This window comes from Mesoplodon mirus (genome assembly GCF_964341445.2).
Source record: "Mesoplodon mirus genome assembly, chromosome: 15".
In the NCBI taxonomy this organism is placed as follows: Eukaryota; Metazoa; Chordata; class Mammalia; order Artiodactyla; family Ziphiidae; genus Mesoplodon; species Mesoplodon mirus.
The window spans coordinates 48,806,115-48,828,950 of record NC_138991.1 but is presented as its reverse complement, the minus strand read 5'-3'; the positions used below and the strand labels follow the sequence as shown (position 1 = coordinate 48,828,950).

The 22,836-nt window shown below is 43.7% G+C and overlaps 1 protein-coding gene across 1 annotated transcript in view; it reads left to right on the top strand.

Annotated features, from left to right (window-relative positions):
• Window positions 1-4,740: 4,740 nt before the first annotated feature.
• OTOA (otoancorin) overlaps window positions 4,741-22,836 on the top strand; it is a gene marked incomplete at both ends in the record, with an annotated part of 60,139 nt that continues 42,043 nt past the window's right edge. The window contains 10 exons of the mRNA XM_082645369.1: window positions 4,741-4,831; window positions 5,176-5,204; window positions 5,296-5,326; window positions 5,442-5,469; window positions 6,979-7,066; window positions 9,909-10,040; window positions 13,448-13,683; window positions 16,791-16,894; window positions 20,681-20,781; window positions 22,685-22,833. Coding sequence (XP_082501495.1) covers window positions 4,741-4,831; window positions 5,176-5,204; window positions 5,296-5,326; window positions 5,442-5,469; window positions 6,979-7,066; window positions 9,909-10,040; window positions 13,448-13,683; window positions 16,791-16,894; window positions 20,681-20,781; window positions 22,685-22,833 — 989 coding nt within the window. The remainder of the gene's footprint in view (window positions 4,832-5,175; window positions 5,205-5,295; window positions 5,327-5,441; window positions 5,470-6,978; window positions 7,067-9,908; window positions 10,041-13,447; window positions 13,684-16,790; window positions 16,895-20,680; window positions 20,782-22,684; window positions 22,834-22,836) is intronic.

The window sequence follows — 22,836 nt, the reverse complement described above, 5'->3', positions numbered from 1 at the left end:
TATGTACTCTTTTGTGGTTGGCTTCTTTTGTTTGGCATAATGTTTTTGAGGTTCATCCATGTTGTTGCATAAATCAGTTTATTCCTTTTCCTGAGTATTTTTTTTATCTTCCATGTCTCTCCTTTACATGTTTATACTTTTCTCTACCTTCCTGAACTTACAGAATATATTTGTAATAGTCATCCGGTCTACTAATTTGATCTTCTGTGTCATTTCTGTATCTCTTTCTGTGGACTGAGTTTTTTTCTATGGTAACCAGCCATATATTCAATTTTAATTGGATGCTGGACATTTTGGATTTACATTTCTGGATTTTGTGACACTCCTTTAAATATTGTTGGGTTTTGTTCTAAGATGCAGTCTAGTTATTTAGAATCAACTTGATTCTTTCAAGGCTTGCTTTTAAGCTTTGTTAGGGTAGGTCCAGGGCTAATTCAGCCTATTACTGAGGCAGTACTTCGCTGAGAACTGTCCTTAATGCTCCACGTATTTGGAGGTTTTCCACTGGTGGTTGGGAATTATTCTTCACCCTGTGTGAACTCCAGAGATTGCTCTGCTTATTACTGGTGGTTCTTTCTTCAGCTTCAGGTGGTTTCTTACATGTATAGGCATAGACAGACCAATATTCAGCCAAAGACTCAAGGGACCCTTGTTCAAATCTCTAGAACTTTCTCTCTGTGCAACTCCCTCCTCAAGTAGTCTTCCCTGTGGATTCTAGTTGCCTTGATTTCCCTAAACTCCTACTCTGTCTCCTCAGCTCTGTTGGGATTCTCCTTCTGGTGCTGTGGTCTAGAGACCCCAGGTAGCAAGCAGGGGAACTTACAGAAAAACCTCAGCTTTCCCTCCTAAGTAAGGAAAACCCCAGTTCTCCCCCTCCTTCTTTGTTCTCTTTCTATGAGCCTTTTACCTGTGTGTCTCCTTTACTACTCACTCAAGACACTCAACACAGAACACATCACTTCAGACCCTCCTGGTCACCAAACGTGTGGAGGATTTTCCTTACACCAAGTGATTCTGTGGCACCAGCTGGGTGTCCTACAATTCAACTTAACTCTGACACTGTCTACCTGGAGGTAGCCTCAGGTCCCACAGGTTAAGGGCTCAGTCCCTCAAGACTTCTCCTATCCCACTTCAGACACCAATCTCAAGTAGCAGGTCTCCAAGTTACCCACAACTTCGGTGTGATTTGGCTACAAATCAGAGGTTCCCATGACCACCTCCTCAGGTTCTATTAATTTGCTAGAGCACCTCACAGAACTCAGGGAAACACTTACTTACATTTACCAGTTTATTAAAGGATATGATAAAAGATGCAGATGAATAGCCAGATGAGGAGACACATAAGATGAGGTCTGGGAGGGTCTCAGGTCTCAGGAGCATCTGTCCCCAAGGAGTTGGGGTGTGTCAACCCCCTGATGTGAATGTGTTCGTCAACCTGGAAGCACTCTGAAGCCCCTATTATTGGAGGCTTCCTCACATAGGCATAATTAGTTGTTAACTCAATTTTCAGCCCTCTCCCCTCTCTGGAAGATGGGAGGGTGGGGCTGAAAATCCCAAGCTTCTAATCATGGCTTGGTCTCTCTGGTGACCAGTCTCCATCCAAGAGCCCACCCAGAGTTGCCTCATTAGAACAAGAGATACTCCTAGTGCTTTTTTTTTTTTTTTTTTTTCTTTAGGTACGCGGGCCTCTCACTGTTGTGGCCTCTCCCGTTGCGGAGCACAGGCTCTGGACGCGCAGGCTCAGCAGCCATGGCTCACGGGCCCAGCCGCTCCGCGGCATGTGGGATCTTTCTGGACTGGGGCACGAACCTGTGTCCCCTGCATCGGCAGGCAGACTCTTAACCACAGCGCCACCAGGGAAGCCCCTAGTGCTCTTTTTAAAAAAAAATTTGATTGGGGTATAGTTGATTTATAATGTTGTGTTAGTTTCAGGTGTATAGCAAAGTGAATCTGTTATACATATACATATATTCACTCTTTTTTAGATTCTTTTCCCATGTAGGCCATTACAGAGTATTGAGTAGAATTCCCTGTGCTATACATTAGGCCCTTATTAGTTATCTATTTTATGTATAGTAGTGTGTACATGTCAGTCCCAGTCTTCCAATTTATCCCTCCCTCACCTTATCCCCTGGTGACCATAAGTTTATGCTCTACATCTGTAACTCTATTTCTGTTTTGTTTTTTTAAAATTTGTTTATTTTATTTATTTTTGGCTGCGTTGGGTCTTCGTTGCTGCGCGCGGGCTTTCTCTAGTTGTGGTGAGCAGTAGCCACTCTTTGTTGCGGTGCGCGGGCTTCTCATTGCGGTGACTTCTCTTGCTGTGGAGCACGGGCTCTAGGTGCGTGGGCTTCAGTAGTTGTGGCATGTGGGCTCAGTAGTTGTGGCTCATGGGCTCTAGAGGACAGGCTCAGTAGTTGTGGCTCACGGGCTTAGTTGCTCTGCGGCATATGGGATCTTCCTGGACCAGGGCTCGAACCCGTGTCCCCTGTGTTGGCAGGCAGATTCTTAACCCCTGTGCCACCAGGGAAGTCCCTCTATTTCTGTTTTGTAGATAAGTTCATTTGTAACCTTTTTTTTTAGAGTTCACATATAAGCAATATCATATGATATTTGTCTTTCTCTCTCTGACTTACTTCACTCAGTATGACAATCTCTAGGTCCATCCATGTTGCTCCAAATGGCATTATTTCATTCTTTTTTATGGCTGAGTAATATTCCATTGTATGTATGTACCACATCTTCTCTATCCTTTTCTCTGTTGATGGACATTTAGGTTGCATCCATGTCCTGGCTATTGTGAAGAGTGCTGCTAGGAACATTGGGGTGCATGTATATTTTCAAATTATGGTTTTCTCTGGATATATGCCCAGGAGTGGGATTGCTGGATCAGATAGTAGCTCTATTTTTAATTTTTTAAGGAAGCTTCATACTGTTCTCCAGAGTGGCTGTACCGCTCCTAGTACTCTTATCACTTAAGAATTTACAAGGGTTTAGGAGCCCTGTGTCAGGGATGGGTCAAAACCCAAATATTAGAACAAGAGATCCTCCTAGTGCTCTTCTCGTTTAGGAAATTACAAGGGACTTAGGGTCCCTGTTCCAGGAACTGGGGGCAGAAACCAATATATATTTTCTATTATCTCACAGTTTCCCTTCTCTCAGGGATCTCAGTCTTGTCCTATCTGTTGTCCAATGTCTGAAAACCTTTGTTTCATGTTTTGTTTGTTTTCTAATTGTTTAAGGCAAGAGAGTTTATCTACTGCCAATTACTCCATCATAGCTGGAAGCAGAAGTCCAACTCATTCCTTGTTTATTGATGAGTGGTATTCCACTAAATGGATATACCATATTTTAACTTTTCATCTATTGTTGAACATTTGAGTTGTTTCCAATTTTTGGAATGGAACTCTACAAATCTTTGTATGGACGTATGTTTTAACTTCTCTTGGGTAAATGCCTAGGGGCAGAATTCCTGGATCATAGAGTATTGTATACTTAACTTTATAAGACACGGCCAAATGGTTTTCCAGAGTGGCCGTACCAGCAGTGTATAAGAGTTCATGCAGCTCCCCATCATCCTCAACACTTGGTGTTGTTAGTCTTTTTAACTTTTAGCCATTCTAGTGTGTATGTAGTGAATTTGTTACCACATCAAACTGGGGTCCGCTTGCCTGCACACAGTAAAGCCAATCTATTGACCCTGGGTTTTGGTGAAGCATTTATTGCAGGGCACCAAGCAAGGAGTCCAGGGAGCTAGTGCTCAAAAGGCCCCCCAATCCCCAAAGTCTTTCAGGGAAAGTTTTTTCAAGACAGGGTAAAGGAGGGGGGTTTGGGGTGTGTGATCAGTTCATGGACATTCTTCTGATTCGTTGGTGGTAATTGGGAGACGACATCATTAACCTTCTGGTTATAACTGGTCTGTGGCCTACGTGCTTGTGGGCAGCATAAGTTTACTTCTTCCACCTGGTGGGGGTTTCAGTATCTGCAAAACAGCCCAAAGGACGTGGCTCAGAATATTATCCACTGTCCTGGAGGAGGAGCTAAAGGTCCTTGACTTTAATGGCTAAAGTATTATTATTTTGTCTTGCTTGACTCTTTTCCTTTTTATGCGTTTTCTCACTTCCCTGGTTAAATTTATTCTTTGGAACTTGGGGAAGGCCTAGGAGGCTAAAGTCTTTGTGTAGACAAGAGGCAGGCAGAGGGGAGTGTGGGTCTGTTTTGGGAAGGCTCCATACGGTATGGCTCAGTTACAGTACCTCCTAAGGGTTCAGTTTGCATGTTCCTGGTAACTAATGATGTTGATAAGCTTTTATGTGCTTATTGGCCATAAATGTACTTTTTAAAATGAAGTTTAAGTTTATATTTTTTCCCTATTGGCTTGTTTATCTTCTACTTACTGAATTGTTAGAGTTCTTTCAATATTCTAGATATAAGTCCTTTGTCAGATATAACAGAATCCATGCTTTTAACTGCTGCAGTTTGTTTGATTGAGGGGAATGAGAGGTAGATGTCAGAATATAAACAGGCCATTGTAGACTGAGGAGAGAGATGATTGTGTCTTATACTAGCATAGGGTTTAGATGGAGCAAAGTAGATGGAATTTAAAATTAAAAAAAAAACACCTCAAGGAATTCTGGGTCTACTTTTTCCCCTTTTGTCTTCTGAATGTTCCTAAAAATATTTACAGATACAACCTGAATCAAACCTGAATTTTTCTTTGCTTGAATTAACTACAGGAGAATGTCTCAGGAACCTAGGACATACTCTCTTTTGCTGTTCCTTTTTCTGAGCCATGGAGTGGCAAGTCATGGAGTTCCAGATTCCCGGCAGGGTAAGTCCTGAGGGAGGAATCATCTGTCATGGTTTCCACACATCTTAGGGAATGGAGTGGGGTTAGATCAATTTCGGTACATGATGCCGCAAAGTGTTTTGGGATGTGTGCGTGCCTGTGTGTGTGTGTACCCACATAAGTGTAGAATTTTCAGGATCATTCTGAAAGAGTTTTTCAAACCAAGGTTTTTTCACACTGGCACATATGCTCACAAGTATAATTAAAATTCACTAAAAATTTCCTTCACGAGTAACCTTTTCGGGGGCTCTTTTCTTAATACATATTGGTATTTTTGAGGGTCATCCAGTTCAATTCTATTTATACTTTCAATGGCTTTGTTGCAGATTTGCCTCCTTTGTTGCAAAAAATGGCGGTGAGTATCCATTTTATTTTCAGCAACATCCTCTGTACTGGAGCTGCCAACTTTTGGATGTTATACTCGACGTTATCTCTTTGCCTTTTAGGAAGAAATAATAGATGGAAGCTACCTGAATGGTAATGTCCCCGCTGTCCCTGCTTGTTGCTTCTAAGAATTTCAAACAGAATGCGCCTGTGATCTCTCTGGAATGATTCCTTTTTAAGTTGTCTTTTCATTTTATTTCCATTGTAGCATTGCTGGATCTCATACAGTTTCAAAGGTAACTCATCCTAAAGGGGAGGGGAAGGGATGGAATAGATTTTTAATAAAAATTCTTAATGGAAGTCTCTTAACTATAAAAAGTAAAATGTACTCATTACAAAAAATATCACCCAATGCACAGGTGTTTTAGAATAGATACATTTGTTCAACACAATTTTGGCCCCCTCTGCTCTAGCACAAGAGCTAACATTTACTGACTGCTTACTATGTAGCAGGTACTATTCTAAGTGCTTTTATGCATAAAAACACATGTAATCTTCCCAAGCCTCCCCCTCCTCCCACCCAAGGAGGCCCTATTGTTACCCCATTGGACAGAATAATGAAACTGAGGCCCAGGGAGGTGATTTAAGGTCACACAGCTGGGAAATGGTAGAGCTGGGGTGTGTATCCAGCAGCCTGGCTCCAGGACTCACTGTTACTTTGCTCTCACTGTCACTTTATATTCTGTGTACAGGCTGGTGTTAGATACCAGGGGTGTGGAGCAGGGCACTAGATAGTCTTGTGGAAAGACAAATATTAACAGATAATTCTGATATAACAAGTACTATGAAGGAGAAATGGGAGCCTTGGGGCCCCATGACAGGAGGACTCAATTATATTAAAGTAAAAGATGCCCATAAACAGTCTTCTCCCTAAGGTAACTCCAGTTGATAGTTTTGGATATATTCTTTCAGGCTAAAATTTTTTATCTATCTATCTGTCTATCCATCTGTCTATGTATCTATAAAAAATGTGATTATAAAAGGCCTTCTAATTGTTTAAGGCAGGAAGATTTATCTACTGTCAATTATTCCATCACAGCTGAAAGCAAAGGTCCAACTGATTCCCTTTGTCTGGATGAGTGGCATTCCATTGAATGGGTATACCATCTGTTTAACATTTCACCTGTTGTTGGATATTTGAGTTGTTTCCAATTTTTGGCTGTTATGAATGAAGGTGTGCATTTTCTATGTGTTGGGCAATGTTTTAAGCACTTTACAAGTGTGAACAAATTTAATTCTCACAGCTGTTAGCTGTATTACATAGAAAGGGAAACCGAGGCACAGGAAAATTCAGTAAACTGCCTAAGGCCATACAGTTCAGTGGTAGAGCCAGGATTCAAACCCAGGTTTCGAGCCTACCATCCTAACTATGCTATTCCAGCCTCTCATGGTATACAAAGCATCTGTTTTTTAAACTTGATATAGTCAGGACACCTTTCCAAGTCAATCTGTTTGGATTATTAATCTGAGTGGATTGTTATGGGATTTAGAATATAGCACACAGCTCCAGATTGATCATTGTCTTTGAGAGACTGGTATGCAGGCTGATTCCTAGAATTGGAAACTCCCTCTCACTGTGCCAAGGAAACACATCTCCTACCTCTAAGCACAGAGTTCCTAGCATCCCAGCCCATCTTCATTGTGCTTTCTGAACCTCGGTCCCCTGAGCACTCAGCTAGTAGAGGAACTGCTCATCCTAGGCGAGCCTGTCACCATGACCTTCTCCTGTCTGTCTTCAACTGAAGCTCCCATGAGTGGACGGCAGACCTGTCCCACAGAGTCCTGGCCTATCTGAATTCACGGAACGTTGCCTTCACCATCCCCAGCCTGCAGGTGTGTATCTGAGACCTATCCCTATGTTCCCCTCTCAGTGCTCAGGGGTTGCAAACTCAGGGGCCAGGTAAGTCAGTGAAGTGGGCTAGGTGGAGAGCTAGTCTTCACTTCCACAAAGAAATGTGTTCTCTCCAGTGTTTTTTGAAACATGATATAAACTCCTTTGTCTCTCTTTCATTTTTCCACTTTTGATGGAGACGTGGTGTATTAGAGCTGCGGTCGCCAACCTTTTTGGCACCAGGGACCGGTTTGATGGAAGACAGTTTTTCCATGGATTGGGATCGGGGGGATGGTTTCGGGATGATTCAAGTGCATTACATTTATCGTGCACTTTATTTCTGTTATTATTACATTGTAATATATAATGAAGTAAGTATAGAATTCACCATAATGCTGACAGGAGGCGGAGCTCAGGCGGTAATGCGAGTGATGGGGAGCGGCTGTAAATACAGATGAAGCTTTGCATGCTTGCCCCACCGCTCACCTCCTGCTGTGCGACTTTGTTCCTGTGGGGCCACAGATCGGTAGTGGTCCAAGGTCATGGACTGGTATTAGAGTATAGGCTGAGCTACTCTAACAAAGAGACCATAGATTACAGCAGCTCAAACAACTTAGTTTATTTCTATCTCATATAATAGTCCAGGGCTAGGTGGGAGGTCCAGAGAGGAGCGACAGCTCTACTTCAAAAGGCCATCGAGGGGCCTGGGTTCCTTCTGTCTTGTTGCTTTGTCATCATCTAGGGAGTGGCTGCCCACATGATTGAAACAGCACATCCATTCTCCAACCCAGAGAGGGTGTGGTGGGAAAGAGGAAGTGAAAGCTGAACAACTTCTCTTTAAGGATGTGACCTGCAAGTTGCACACTTCTTCCTGCTCACGTTTCATTGGCTCACAGTCCACAGTCACATCTTACTGCAGAGGAGCAAGATGAGAGACCATGTACCCAGCTAAAACTTATGGGATTCTGTTCCTAAAATAATTACAAGAGAGTGGACCTTTGGGTATAATTATCAGTCTCTCAATCATGGGTCCAAGAAATATTTTTCTTCCCTTTTAACTCTACTAGAAGAAAAACAGTAGCACAAACATGTAAATGGATGGCAGTGGATATTTGCCTTGGGGAACAATAGGGCATGGTGGGGACTGCGGTGAATTGGCCAGCACGTGCCTCATTAGCCTAATCAGTAGCCCAGGGCGTTTTGTTTTGCCTTTACCAATACACTGTGAATAGCACAGAAAATTGAGACAATATTCTTTCAGATTTCAAAGACTATTATTTGATTCAGCAAAGAAGTCAAAGAAGTCATGTCATTGATGAATGAAGTTCTGACATACGTCTTCGTTGTTTCGCTTTTTACTTACCTTATAGTGAAGATGAAAGTGTCAACCAACATTCATGTGAGAACGACACTCAGAAGCCTGGTTGTTATCCATTTACCAGGACACCCACTAGGTGGAGGTGGCTGGTGGCCTCATGGCATCTGCTTTCTTCGCCCTGTTCATCTGTGCAATCTAAAGAGAAGTGATGCCTGCCCCTTTCTCTCTAGCAGTAGGATTTCTCATAAAATGTGTATATTTTAACCTGATTAGGAGCTATACTACCTCTCATCCTATTTGTATATTCATTTATTCATTTAGTGTCTACTTATCCAGCCTCTATTCTCTGCCAGGCACAGTTCTAGACACTGGAGACTCAGAAGAACAGGCAGTCACATTACTACCCACGTGGGCCTTTCATTCTAAGGGGAGAGACATTGAGTAAACAATTATTCAACTCATTCAGGGCAGAGAATAATGGCTGGCACTTATTGAGAACACTCTACATAATCACTTACTCCTCATGGCCTAGGATTAATTCTTACTTACATAGTAAGTTTGACTATTGTCCCTACCTTTCAGCAGAGAAAACTGAGACCCAGAGATACTGTTGCCCATTTATCAAATAAGAATACAGGTTTCCCAGTTAAATATGACTTGCAGATGATCAACGAATACATTTTTTAGTGTGAGTATGTCCCATGCAATATTTGGGATATACTTATGCTAAAAAATTATTCATTTATCTGCAAGTCAAATTTAACTGGGCATGTTGTATTTCATCTAACCATCCTAGTTAAGGAACTTGCCCGAGGCCGTACAACTAGTAAGTGACAAGGTGGGGATTTGCACACAGGTTATCTGGTGCTAGAGCTCACCTTTTGTCCATGATGTCACACTATGCTGCCTTTCTAGAGCACCTCTATTTAAGGAAGATTTAGAAAAGAATTCCCCAGATAGCAGAGGAAATCTCTTTCAGGAGAGGCTGCTGGCCTCTGCCCCTCACCCTGGAGGGGGTGCCACAGGGAGTTCATGCTGCCTGAAGTTTGCTCCTGTGCTGGGGGGCTTGGAGCATGGGAGAGGGTTTGAGCAGTGCCCATCTAGAAGTAGAAAACTTTCCAGGTAGAGGCCAGCTGCCCTGGACTTGAAACCTCAATCACCTGCAGGGACCAGGCAGGCCATGGGGAAATCAGCTGCCTAGAGGGTGGTGAGCCGGAAGAGTAATTACAGTGAGCAGCTGTCCCTCTGCCTGTTGATTATTACACAGAAGGGGATGTATGCCCAGCGTTGCCACATCTTTGTGGTTTCCAAGAGAAGCTGGAAATTTGGATTTTTGTGAGGCATTCCATGAATTTTAAATGTTAGCAGCTCATTAAAAATTTTGGAGCCAATTCAACCAAACGTGTGCAGGCTGCCAGCTTGCGGTCTCTGCAGGGAATTAGGTGGCCTGGCTGGGCTGCTGGCCGTGGTGCTGACCATGTGCTCCTGTCCTCTCCTCACTGACTCTCCTAACGTTCCATATCCAGGCAGTCATGGAAAACCACCTGGAACAATATTTGTACCAGCCCTGGAAACTGCTGGAGGACCTGAGGGGAACTGATGCTCAGCAATTCCACACTGCCATGAAATGTCTCTTAGAAGACAAGAAGGACCGCTTGGTGAGGCTCCCTTGGCATCCTGGGAGCAGAGGACGTCCAGGGCCAGTTGGTGTTTGTCGAGTTGAATGGAATTGAGCCTCACTCAGGCCTGGGCCCTTCTTTATCTCTTCCTCCCTCCTTCTCCTTCTGCAAACTCCCTGAGACCTAGGCTTCCTCTCTTAACTTTCTCCAAAGTTCAAATGAAGAGCCTTATGAGTCATATGCTTATGAGTACTAAGAAATGAGGGGTACTGAGGAGTCCCAGTAGTTTGGCTTCATAAACATCCGTGAATGATTACTGTGCACCAGGGGACACTGGATTCAGAGATGAAAGACTGTCTCTGCCCTCAAGGAGCTTATGGTCCAGGGAGACAAAAAACAAATTTCCACAAAATGAGGTTGGTAATGTAAGAGCAAAGAAAAGGCCTTTGAGACCCAGAGAACCCTTGGAATCAGAAAGGTGAGGTGTAGGGGTGTTTTTTTTTTCCAGAGACAGTTGAGTGTGGAGCAGTGTTTTCCAAAGGGAATTTAAACATTTTAATAATCATAAACTTATTTTGATGTCTGTTATTAAAATGCACATCAAAACTGTGAGTTGGGCTTCCCTGGTGGCGCAGTGCTTGAGAGTCCGCCTGCCAATGCAGGGGACGCGGGTTCGTGCCCCGGTCCAGGAAGATCCCACATGCCGCGGAGCAGCTGGGCCCGTGAGCCATGACCGCTGAGCCTGCGCGTCCGGAGCCTGTGCTCCGCAACTGGAGAGGCCACAACAGTGAGACACCCGCGTACCGCAAAAAAAAAAAAACTGTGAGTTTGGTGGAGATGTAATGTTTCCTTTTGAAATGAATTTAAGTTTTAAAAAGAGTCAGTTTAAAGTAAAAATATGAACTAAATAATAGTAAAGGCAATGCAAAGATATGGCAAAAATGAGGATGGTGGTCTTTGAAAATGATACTGATCAATGTTTACTGTGTGTCGGGTATTATTTTGAGAGAATGATCAGCACCTGTTTCTGTAAAGGGCCGGATAGTAAACATTTTAGGCTTTGCAGGCCATACAATCTCTGTCACAACTACTCAGCTCTGCCGCTGAAGCATCAAAGCAGCCGTGGATGGCAGGTCAATGCATGGGTGTGGATGTGTTCCAATTAAACTTTATTTGCAAAAACAGGCAGTGGGTCAGATTTGACCTGTGGGCCATATTTGCCAACACCGTTCTAAGGGTTTAACAAACCTGGACCTATTGAATTGTCTCCAGGACCTTCTGAAATTAGGATAAATAGACTCTTACCATTTCAATATTCAGATGAGGAAACAGGCTTGGAGAGGTTGAGTTAAGTAACCTCGGGTTACACAGCTTGAAAGTGGCAAATCTGAGGTGGGAACCTGGGCTCCTGACTCTAGCTGTGAGCCCTCTGGGATCTGGTGAAGCCCGTGGGCTCCATCTCAGAATAATGTGTTAAAATGTATAAACTGAAATACAATGGATGACAAAGGAAGCCTATTCTATTGAAATACATTTATCAAAATACATAAGACAAAGTTAAGGGTACAGTGATTTATGTGCTTCTTTAACACATCCAATAACAAGATTTAGTGGCGGGTCTAATAGTTTCTGTAATTTTGAGGAAGTGTTGAGTGTAAGCGAGATTTCAAGACATTTGCAACAATGGTAGTGAGTTATGAAAGTGTTTGTGATTTCTGGTGATGACACATCAAAGGTTCTCCTGCCACCTTGCTGGCTTGCTGCCTACGTTCATCCCTGAAGGAGATGCCAGGGACCAATTCCATGGCAGTGAAAAGGAGGATGCAGTTTCTCCCCAGTGTTCACAGATGCCCTAATACTATCCGCAGACCCTGCCCAATAACCCCTAAGTTACACTCTTAGCCGCTGCACTGTTTGGCCCCAGCCGGGAATGACGGAAGTTAGGAAACACATGGGCGTGGTGAGAGGTGTGGGCTTGGACTCAGTACACTTGTTTCAGATCCCAGCTTCATGCAGGTTTGGCCTGGTTAACTAGTCTCTCTTTTGTTCTCATCACCTGCAATATTGAGTTAATTATAGCATGTAATGTTTGCTGAGTGTTCACTAGGTACCAGGCACCCTCCCTTCCTTATCTCCTTCAATTCTTATATAAATCTAGGAGGTAGACACTGATTTTATCTTCATTCAAGAGGAAGAAACTGAGACTTAAAAAAGATAAGTGATTTGCTCAAGGACACACACATGTAAGTGGAGGGCCTGGCATTTGAACCTAGGAATGTCTGACCCGCAGATCTATGGGGCTTAACCTATAGGACTGTTGTGAGAATTACAGGAGGTGATGCATGCTTGCTCCGTGCTTGACACAGTGCCTGGAGTGTAGTCCATAGGCAGTAAATTGTGGTTGTTATTTTATTTTATTATTTTTATTTATTTATTTATTTATTTATTTATTTATTTATTTTTGTGGTACGCGGGCCTCTCGCCGCTGCGGCCCCTCCCGTTGCGGAGCACAGGCTCCGGACGCACAGGCTCAGCGGCCATGGCTCACGGGCCCAGCCGCTCCGCGGCATGTGGGATCTTCCCGGACCGGGGCACGAACCCACGTCCCCCGCATCGGCAGGCGGACTCTCAACCACTGCGCCACCAGGGAAGCCTTGTGGTTGTTATTTTTGGAGGGTGTGTTGGGTGAAGGACAGAGTCGTGTCCAGTCTGATTGTACCTACACCCTGTCAGCATTCCTGGGGTCTGTGGTTCAAAAGATTCATTCATTCGTTCATTCTAACAGGCTATTTCTCAATGTCTTCTAGGTACTAGGCATCCCACTAGGCACATGGCTTGGGCCCCAGCACTTTCCTGGCTCAACCTCAGCTACACACTGGAATCAGATGCCAGGGCTCCACCAGAGACCAGTTAAACCAGACTCTATATAGTGGTGCTGGGGATCACCTCCCTAGTGATTCTGATGTGCAGCCAAGATTGAGATCCACTGGCTTGGAGGAAAGATAGGCCCATAAGCATCTCTAATGCATCATGGAGTTTGGTTCAAGATGCTGTTGGGAGCCCAGAGCGGAGGGAGATTTGACTTGACTTAAGTAGGACATCAGAGAAGACTTCACCAATGAAATGACAGCTGAGGTTGGCCTTAAAGGATCAGCTGGATTTCTCTGGGAGAAGGAGGTGGAGAGGGGATGCCAGTTAGAGCAAGGGCCTGAGGTGTGACAGTCATCGTGTATCTGGAGAATGACAAGGTGCCTAGTGTGGGTGAAGCAGGTGAAGGCCTTGACTTTGTTCTTTAGGTGATGGAAAGGTCTAGAAGGTTTGACATAGCAGAATGGTGTTTAATAGTGGTCCTGAATTTCACCACTGCTGCTAAGTGTGGTCTCTCCCAATGTTTCCAAATCAAGAGGCAGCTCTCAAGACAAGCCTAACTTATATCATTCCTGTAGGAGCTGGATGACATCACTGTGGACTTGGGAGAGATTCGGAAACAAGCCTTGCAGAGCCCGGGCGTGAACCGCAGCCTGTTTCTCATCACACTGGAGAGATGTTTCCAGATTCTGAACCCCCTGGAGTGTGTGGAGATCCTGGGCAGGGTGCTAAGGGGCTCTGCAGGCCACTTACTCCAGCCGGATATCACAGAGAAGCTCCCCCGGGACCTGCGTGAAGATGCCTTCAAGAACTTGTGAGTGTCCTCCTGCCCCCCAGAGTCTGTCCTGAGAAGTCAAGGAGGTAACGCATGAGGGAGAGGAGAAGGCAGGTGGGGACAGGTTAATGTTCGAGGTCAGTTTAGAGATGGTTTGATTAAAACAGGGTCTCCCGGCCTTCCCTGGTGGCACAGTGGTTGAGAGTCTGCCTGCCGATGCAGGGGACCGGGTTCGTTCCCCGGTCTGGGAAGATCCCACACGCTGCGGAGCGGCTGGGCCCGTGAGCCATGGCTGCTGGGCCTGCGCGTCCGGAGCCTGTGCTCCGCAACGGGAGAGGCCACAACAGTGAGAGGCCCGCATACCACAAAAAAAAAAAACAAACAAAAAAAACAGAGTCTCCCAAATTTTAGTCATTCTGGTATCATCCTCACAATTTTTCCATACCTATATACCACCTGTATTATTATTAGTCTGTGTTTTTTAAAAATGGATTCATTCTATTTACTTTAAAATATCTATTTTAAAAGTGAATTTGGGACTTCCCTGGTGGCGCAGTGGTTAAGAATCCGCCTGCCAATGCAGGGGACATGGGTCTGATCCCTGGTCCGGGAAGATCCCACATGCCGCAGAGCAGCTAAGCCTGTATCCCACAGCTACTGGGCCTGTGCTCTAGAGCCCACGAGCCACAACTACTGAGCCCACGTGCTGCAACTACTGAAGCCCGTGTGCCTGTGCTCTGCAACAAGAGAAGCCACTGCAATGAGAATCCTGTGCACCGCAGCAAGGAGTAGCCCCTGCTCGCCACAACTAGAGAAAGCTCGCACACAGCAATGAAGACCCAATGCAGCCAAAAATAAATAAATGAATTTTTTTTAAAAAAAGTAAATATGATACACACTACTGTATATAAAAAAGATAACCAACAAGGACTTACTGTATAGCTCAGGGTACTATACTCAATATTTTGTAACAACCTAATTTGAACTCAAGCCAGTTCTTCTGAATCTCAGTTTTTTTGTTTTTTTTGTTTTTTTTGCGGTACGCGGGCCTCTCACTGTTGTGGCCTCTCCCGTTGCGGAGCACAGGCTCCGGATGCGCAGGCTCAGCGGCCATGGCTCACGGGCCCAGCCACTCCGCGACATGTGGGATCTTCCTGGACCAGGGCACGAACCCGTGTCCCCTGCATCGGCAGGCGGACTCTCAACCACTGCGCCACCAGGGAAGCCCTGAACCTGTTTTGACCTTTTCCTACTCTACCCTCCCGTCCCCTTCTCCTTGTGAGGATGATGTCATTAAGCCCACCCCCCATTCTTCAAATGAGGAAACTGAGGCACAGAGAGATTGTATAACTTGCCCTAGGTCAGACTGCTAGGGAATGATAGAGACAGCATTTTTACAAATGGGCAAGCTTTCCCTTAAATAACGTAAACATCGTTTTTTCAGAATTATATCTATCTCCTGTCTCTTTCACGTTCTGTGCTGTTCTGAAAAACAAAACAACAACCCAAAAAAGACAGAGAAAGAGAGAAAGAGAGAGAAAGAAAAAGAGGAAGAATAAGACCAGGAGAAGAGGAGAAAGAGGGAAAAAAAAAACAACCGAGGAGAAGGAGGAAGAGAGGAGAAGAAGAAAAGAAAGATACGCGGCAAGAAGATATTAAGATAGATTTAAGGGAAAGTTTGCCTCTTCACATATGAAATGACTGGGAGAGTGGTGAGGATAAACTTTAAGCTTAGAAAAGGGCAGATGGGTCATTTGGTGAATTGATTTTCAGTGGTGGTGGGTGGAGGTGAGGGAAGTCTTCCAGGATGAGAAGACTCAGCTATTTTGCAGGTATGAACTGAAGGGGTGATCAGTGTGAAATGCTGTGAAAGGTCAAGTCATATTTGGACCAAATGGGACTGCTGGGTATGGTGACAAGGAGGTCGTTCAGGACTTGGGCCACAAGGAGTGGTGTGGTGATGAAGAAACCAGATGTCAGTGGCTTAAAAAGTGACCAAGACACTTTACACCCATCAGGATATCTGTAATCAAAATGTCAGATAATAACAAGTGTTGACAATGACGTGGAGAAATCAGAACCCTCACACACTGTTGGTGAGAAAGTAAAGTGGTACGGCTACTTTGGAAAATAGTCTGGAGTTCCTCAAAAGGCTAAGCATAGAGTTGCCATCTAACCCAGCAATTCCACTCCTGGGTCTATTCCCAAGAAACATGAAATGCGTCACACAAACACTTACACATGAATGTTTACAGCAGCATTATTTATAATAGACAAAAGGGGGAAACAACCCAAGTGTCCATCAACTGATGAACAGATAAACAAACTGTGGTATATTTGTACAACGGAATAGAATTTGGCCATAAAAAATGAATTACTGATACATGTTCCAACATGCTTGAAGCTTGAAATCATCATGCCAAGTGAAAGAGGCCAGATACAAAAGTGACATATTATGTGATTGCATTTATCCGAAATATCCAGGAGAAGTATATCTATAAAGATAGAAAGTAGATTAGTAGTTTCTAGGAGTTGGGATGACTAGAAGTTCTGAGGTGATAGTTAAAAGGTAGGAGGTTTCTTTTTGAGGTACTTGAAGGATTCTAAAATTGATTGTGGTGATGGTTGTACAAGTCTGTGAATATACTGAAAATCATTGAGTTGTATACTTTGTGTGGTATAAGTTATATCTGAATAAAACTGTTACGAAAAAAAAAAAAGGACCGGGTGGTGAGGAAGTGGAGAACAGTCTTTGGAAGGTATTTAATTGTGATGGGAAGAGGAGAAACAGGAAAATAGCTACATATATAGCAAGGGAGTGGGAAGGGCTTTTTTTTTTTTTTTTTTCTGTACGCGGGCCTCTCACTGCTGTGGCCTCTCCCGTTGCGGAGCACAGGCTCCGGACACACAGGCTCCGCGGCCATGGCTCGCGGGCCCAGCCGCTCCGCGGCATGTGGGATCTTCCGGGATCGGGGCACGAACCCGTGTCCCCTGCATCGGCAGGCGGACTCTCAACCACTGCGCCACCAGGGAAGCCCGGGAAGGGCTTTTAACCAAAGATAGCTTTGTATACTTTTGTTGTTTGGACCCTGCCTGAAGGCCTTCATATTTGTTCCTTAATTGACACCCATGTTTATGTCATGCAGGTCTGTGGTGTTCAAAGATCTCTACGACCAAACCTCGGCCCATTCCCAGAGGGCTCTCTACTCCTGGATGACTGGGATTTTGCAGACATCCTCCAATGGCACTGGTGAGCCCAGGCTTTGAGGTGGGAACACTTTTTAGGGGGAGTCCATCCTTAAAAGTGATGCTTCATCTCTGAAGATAGGGATTTGATTTCGTTGCCACTTAAGATTTTTAGCTCCCTCAGCTTCTAAAAAGTGCTTGATGTGGTTTATGGAAAAACCACATACCCCATTTCATCAGTGCACTTTTCACACGCTGAAGTCTCTGAAGTCGGCATCATCTGTATCTTACAATCAACGCCGTGTCCAAGTTTAGTTTCTTAGTGGAATGTAGATAATGATGGCACCTTAGATTCCATGAAAACTTGCTGCACTGCGCAGCATGAGGGATCTTAGGTCCCAGGGATCGAACCCTGTAGTGGAAGCGAGGAGTCTTAACCACTGGACTGCCAGGCAAGTCCCTCAATGGAAACGTTTAGAATCAGGTTACAAGTTCAAAATCTGTGTTAAAAATCTGTATCAAAGTGGGACAAAATAGTTTTTTTAAAAAGAAAATATAGGCAATAAAGCACAGAAATTTAGTGCTAAGCTTCCTGCAACCGAAGCAGCAATAGGTCAGGAGTAATTTATTTGGCAGATGTTTGTTAAAAACCTACTATTTTCTAGAGTAGTGAAATTCATAGAGACAGAAAGTAGAGTGGTGGTTGCCAGGGGCCAGAGGGAGGAAGGAGTGGGAATTACTATTTAATGAGTACGGAATTCCAGTTTTGCAAGATGAAAAAGTTCAGGAAATGGATGGTGGTGCTGGTTGCACAGCAAAGTGAATGTACTTAATGCCACCGAACTGTATACTTAAAAGTAGTTAAGATGGTAAATTTTATGTTACATGTATTTTACTACAATTGAAAAAAAAGGAGAGAGAATGGCTATGTAGATTCGTAAGGCAAACAATTTCACAGGTAGCTTCAAATTGTTGAATCTTTAATGTTGGTGATGTAAAGAGAATAAACTTTTAAAACACCTAAAAAGAGTCTACTATGTGTCAGCCACTGGAGATACAAAGGAAAAGAAGACCAAGTCTTTGTTCTCATGGAGCTATAATTTTATTGTGGGAGAGTAGGTGGAGAAAACTTGTAAGCAAGTAAATAAAGAGAGAGAGAGAGAGAGAGAGAGAGGACACAGATACCGGTAACTGCTCTGCAGAAAATAAAAGGGATCAATGCCATGGAAAGGGTTACTGCTTTAGCCTAGAACAGGGCTTGGCAAGTGTTTTCTGTAAAGGGCCAGAGTAAATTTATAGGCTCTGTGGCCCTACAGTCTCTGTCTCAACTCTCCGACTCTGATGTTGTAGCAAAAAAGCAGCTCTAGACAGCAGATAAATAGGCATGGCTGTGTCCCAAGAAAACCTTATTTATGGACACTGACATTTGAATTTCATGTGATTTTCACGTGTCAGAAAATATTCGTCTTCTTCTGATTTTCCCTCAATCATTGAAAAATGTAAAAACCGGGAACTTCCCTGGTGGCACAGTGGTTGGGGCTCTGCGCTCCCAATGCAGGGGGCCCGGGTTCGATCCCTGATCGGGGAACTGGATCCCACATGCATGCCACAGCTAGGAGTTTGAATGCTGCAACTGAGGAGCTGGCAAGCCTCAACTAAGGAGCCCACGAACTGCAACTAAGACCTGGCACAGCCAAATAAATAAATAAAATAAATATTTTAAAAAAATGTAAAAACCAAGCTCGAAGGCTGTACAAAATCAGGTGTTGGGCTGGGTTTGGTCCACGGGCCGTAGTTTCTGATTGCTGACTAAGGAGGCGGAGCAGAACTCTCTGGGCAGGTGACCTTTGGATTGAGACCAAAATGAGAAATGGGATCAGACATGCGAGGCTCTGGAGGAAGAGCATTCCAGGCAGGGGAAGGAGCAAATACAAAGGCCCCGAGGTGGGAATGAGCTGCGGGTGTGTGGGAAACAGAGAAAGCCAGTGGCGGTGAAGTGTAGGGAGTGCCAATCAATCCTTTTCCTGTAATTCACCTCTGAAATTTGTACATAAGAAGCATTAAACAATGGAATAATCAATGTCTTCCATGCGCAGCAGAATTCCCTCTGCCTGATGCATAGTGGTAGCCTCCAGAAAACTGGATCTCACACTAAGTGACCCTGAGAAGTTCACTCAACTCACCCTCCAGACTCTAGACTTCCCTTAAATTCTTGTTGCCAGAACTTAGTTGGAGACAGACTCTCCTAAAATTCCTATATGATACGTTTCATTATTAAACTAAGTGAATTGAAATGAATTCTATTTGGACTTTAAACTTTTTTTTTCATGAAGTTCCTTGAGGTAACTGGAAATACTTTGGGTGTCAAAACTATCCCAAGTTTGGGGATCATTGGTCTGCAGAAATACAGTTCATGCTTAATAATTAATTAGAGGGACTTCCCTGGTGGCACAGTGGTTAAGAATCCGCCTGCCAATGCAGGGGACATGGGTTCGAGCCCCGGTCCGGGAAGATCCCACGTGCCTCGGAGCTACTGAGCCCGCGTGCCGCAACTACTGAGCCCACGAGCCACAACTACTGAAGCCCATGCGCCTAGAGCCTGTACTCTGCAACAAGAGAAGCCCCCTCAATGAGAAGCCTGTGCACCGCAACAAAGAGTAGCCCCCGCTTGCCGCAACTAGAGAAAGCCCGCGTGTGGCAATGAAGACCCAACGCAGACCAAAAAAAAAAAATTAATTAGAAATGAACAACTCAGCTTGGTTCTTGGTGAATTTAGTGGTTTCCCCCCAGAATTCTTTAGCCTTCCAGGGCCACCCTTTCTTCTAATAACCAAGTCAAGTGTCCAGAGTCCCCATCGAGAGGATCACAGGTGTTTACCTGTGCTCACCACAACAGCTCTGATTCCTGGGCTGGGGGAGGACACCCTCTTGTCCCTGTGACTTAGCCCAGGCATCAGCTGACTTCACCGTCTCCTCTGGGCATCAGCCATTGCCCATGGCTTGCTGCAACAGCTCTTGGTGACTGATTCACTGCACCCTATAACGGTTCCTCTGCTTTTTTCATTTCCCCAAAATGCTACCAATGCAATGGTGTTCTGTGTAAATCTTTTACTGGAGGATTAGGGGCAATGGCAGCCAATTCTAGTTCATTGAAACTTGCAGTTGGATCCTGGCCACGATTGTTCTTAAAGCCCCACTGACATTTGCTGATGGGGAATTTCAAATGCCTGAATGGAGTGATAGAGTCCTCTGGGAATTGAGAGAAGGGAGAACACTGCTGCTGGCTGAGAAGATGAGAGAAGGCTTTAAGAAAGGAAACACTTGAGCTTGTTTTCTAAGGTAGGGTTTGGATTTGGAAGCTGAAGAGTTAGGGGAAAGGCATTCTAGCTGATGGGAAGGGCCCAAGAGAGTAAAGATTTGGAGACCATTTGGGGTGCATATGAGGAAGGTTTGGCTCATGTACATGGCAATAATCAATAAGGAAGATAAAGATTGTTACTGGTAGTAATAGAGAGTCAAATATATTTCAAGTTAGTGACTAACTAAAAATAAAACTGTATTTTGTGGTCTTAAGTATTAAAAAAATAATCTGCATTTCTAACAAGTTCCCAGGTGATACTGAGGCTGCTGGTTCAAGGGCCGCTCTATTGAGTAACGAAGTGGTGGACATCTGTCATTGTCTGTGTATAGTGTAGCATCTCATAAGTAGGGGGCTCTCAAAAGATGGTTGTGGAATGAATTAATAAATGCAAAGAGGAGGTCCTGACATCAAAGATCTTTTGACTATCATATACCAGTGCACAGTCTTTTATTAATTTTTACTTATTTGTCCACTTATTTATTTTTTGCAGATGACTCTGTTTCATGGGTCAGTGCAGAAAACTTATGGATTTTGGGCAGATATATGGTTCACCTATCCTTTGAAGAAATTATGAAAATTAGTCCTATAGAAGTAAGTTGGAAAAGTGCATTTACATGTTCCCATCACTAATACTTCTGGGGTAAGGTGTATTCTAAACCTCTCACATTCAGCCAGCCAGTCAAGGTGCCCTGGGAAATGAACACCCACCTCAGCTCAACATAACTTGAGCATCTAAAGAAAATTCCTGGAATAAGCCCTCAAGCAGTCAATTACTGGATTGTGTTCTAGTGTAGAAAAGCTAAGAAAAGAAAAAGAATTGTGGACAATTAAGATAGCTCTGATGTGAAAAAACATGATCTATAAATGTTGGCTATGAACCAAAAATCATTTAAGGGTATTTTTGTACTCAAGAAAGGCCAAGGACAGTAACTGTAGAGTTTCGGTCCTTGGAAGCATGAATGCAAATGAAAAGCGACATGGATTAATAGCTACTTCTATTTATGGTTACTTCTGTTGATAGCTACTTCAGCATGTGTGATGATTGGATTTTAACTCTAGAGTTTACAGTGGAGAAATATACATATTTGGATTTTAACTCTAGAGTTTACAGTGGAGAAATACACATATTCGAGGTTACTTAACTCACCAGTCAGGTGTCTTTCTCCTTCTGATGTTGGCCCGATGACACTAAAATCCCTGGGGTAGCATGATTTTAGAATGCAGCCTCCAAAGAACGCTGCCAACAGGGAGGCATTTGTAAGCAGTTTGGGGCTTGCCACCAGTTTTTATCCTGTGTGCCCTAACTTTCTGCTGGCCAGTGAGAGAAGTGTTTGCATCAAATGACTGGCTTGTTCAAGGACCGATTGACCCAACAATATCTGGTTATTGTGAAACCAGAGGCAGAAAGAGGGTTCTCTTTTTACCTGGGAGGCTGGAAATATTTCAAATGTCTCTCAATTTTATAATTCCCAGTTATAAAATGGATTAAACTTCAATTTTACTCTCCAAAAGAAGTTGAGTGAATTTCAGGAAGTCGATAGAGGTTAAATTCTTAGGAAACTGGGCCCCTAGTGGGGTATTTCTGAGATCCAGATGCCATTTGCACCATTTCTTCATCTTCTAAAAATGTAGAGAAGGGAGGTGAAGCCACAGAGTGCCAATGCTAAGAGGGAATTTCATATGGACAAAGAGTACAATTCTTGAGGGAGAGACAACTTTGTGAGACCTTTAAGTGCAGAATAACCATGCGTTGAAATATTGGAGACTTCAGTGCGAAAAAGTGGCAAGAATAGAAAGAATCTGAATAGCATATTTAATAAAGTTGAATATGTTATATATATTTACATAATATAGGTGTGTTATATATTATGTAAACATACATTTACATATATATTATATACATATATTCAACTTTGTATCTTACAAAGAGAACACACTCTTTTTTATCACCTGAGGGTCATTTATAAACTGACTCATCTATTAAAAAAACTCCGATTCCCCAAAGCAAACAATTTATGGACCATATTCTCTGACCTCAATAAAGCAAATCTAGAAATAAATGTGCAAATATTGGCTTTAAAAAAGTTCAACTGCTCAGATAGTAAAAACAAACAAACAAACAAACAAAAAACTTTCCTAAATAACAGTTGGATTGAAGAGGAAACTAAAGCAGCAGTTACAGACCATTAAGAAATCAATGACACTTATGGTTACCAAAGGGGAGAGGAGGTGGGAGGCATAAATTAGGAGTTTGGGATTAGCAGATACAAGTTACTATATATAAAATAGATAAACCACAAGGTCCTACTGTATAGCACAGGGAACTGTATTCAATGTCTTATAATGAACTCTTGTAGGGAAAAAGAGAAATCAATGAAAATGAGAAATGGGCACCTCCAAGTGCCAAGAGTAGGGCACAGCACAGACCACCAGGGTGGGGCTGCACGGGGCCACTTCATCCCTCCACACTGATCTTCCTGTCCTTGTCCACCAGATTGGGCTGTTTATCAGCTATGACAACGCCACCAAGCAGCTGGACACGGTTTATGACATCACACCTGAACTGGCCCAGGCATTTCTGGAGAGAATCAGCTCCTCCAACTTTGATGTGAGGAATACCTCTACCATCCACAGGCAAGGGGCGTG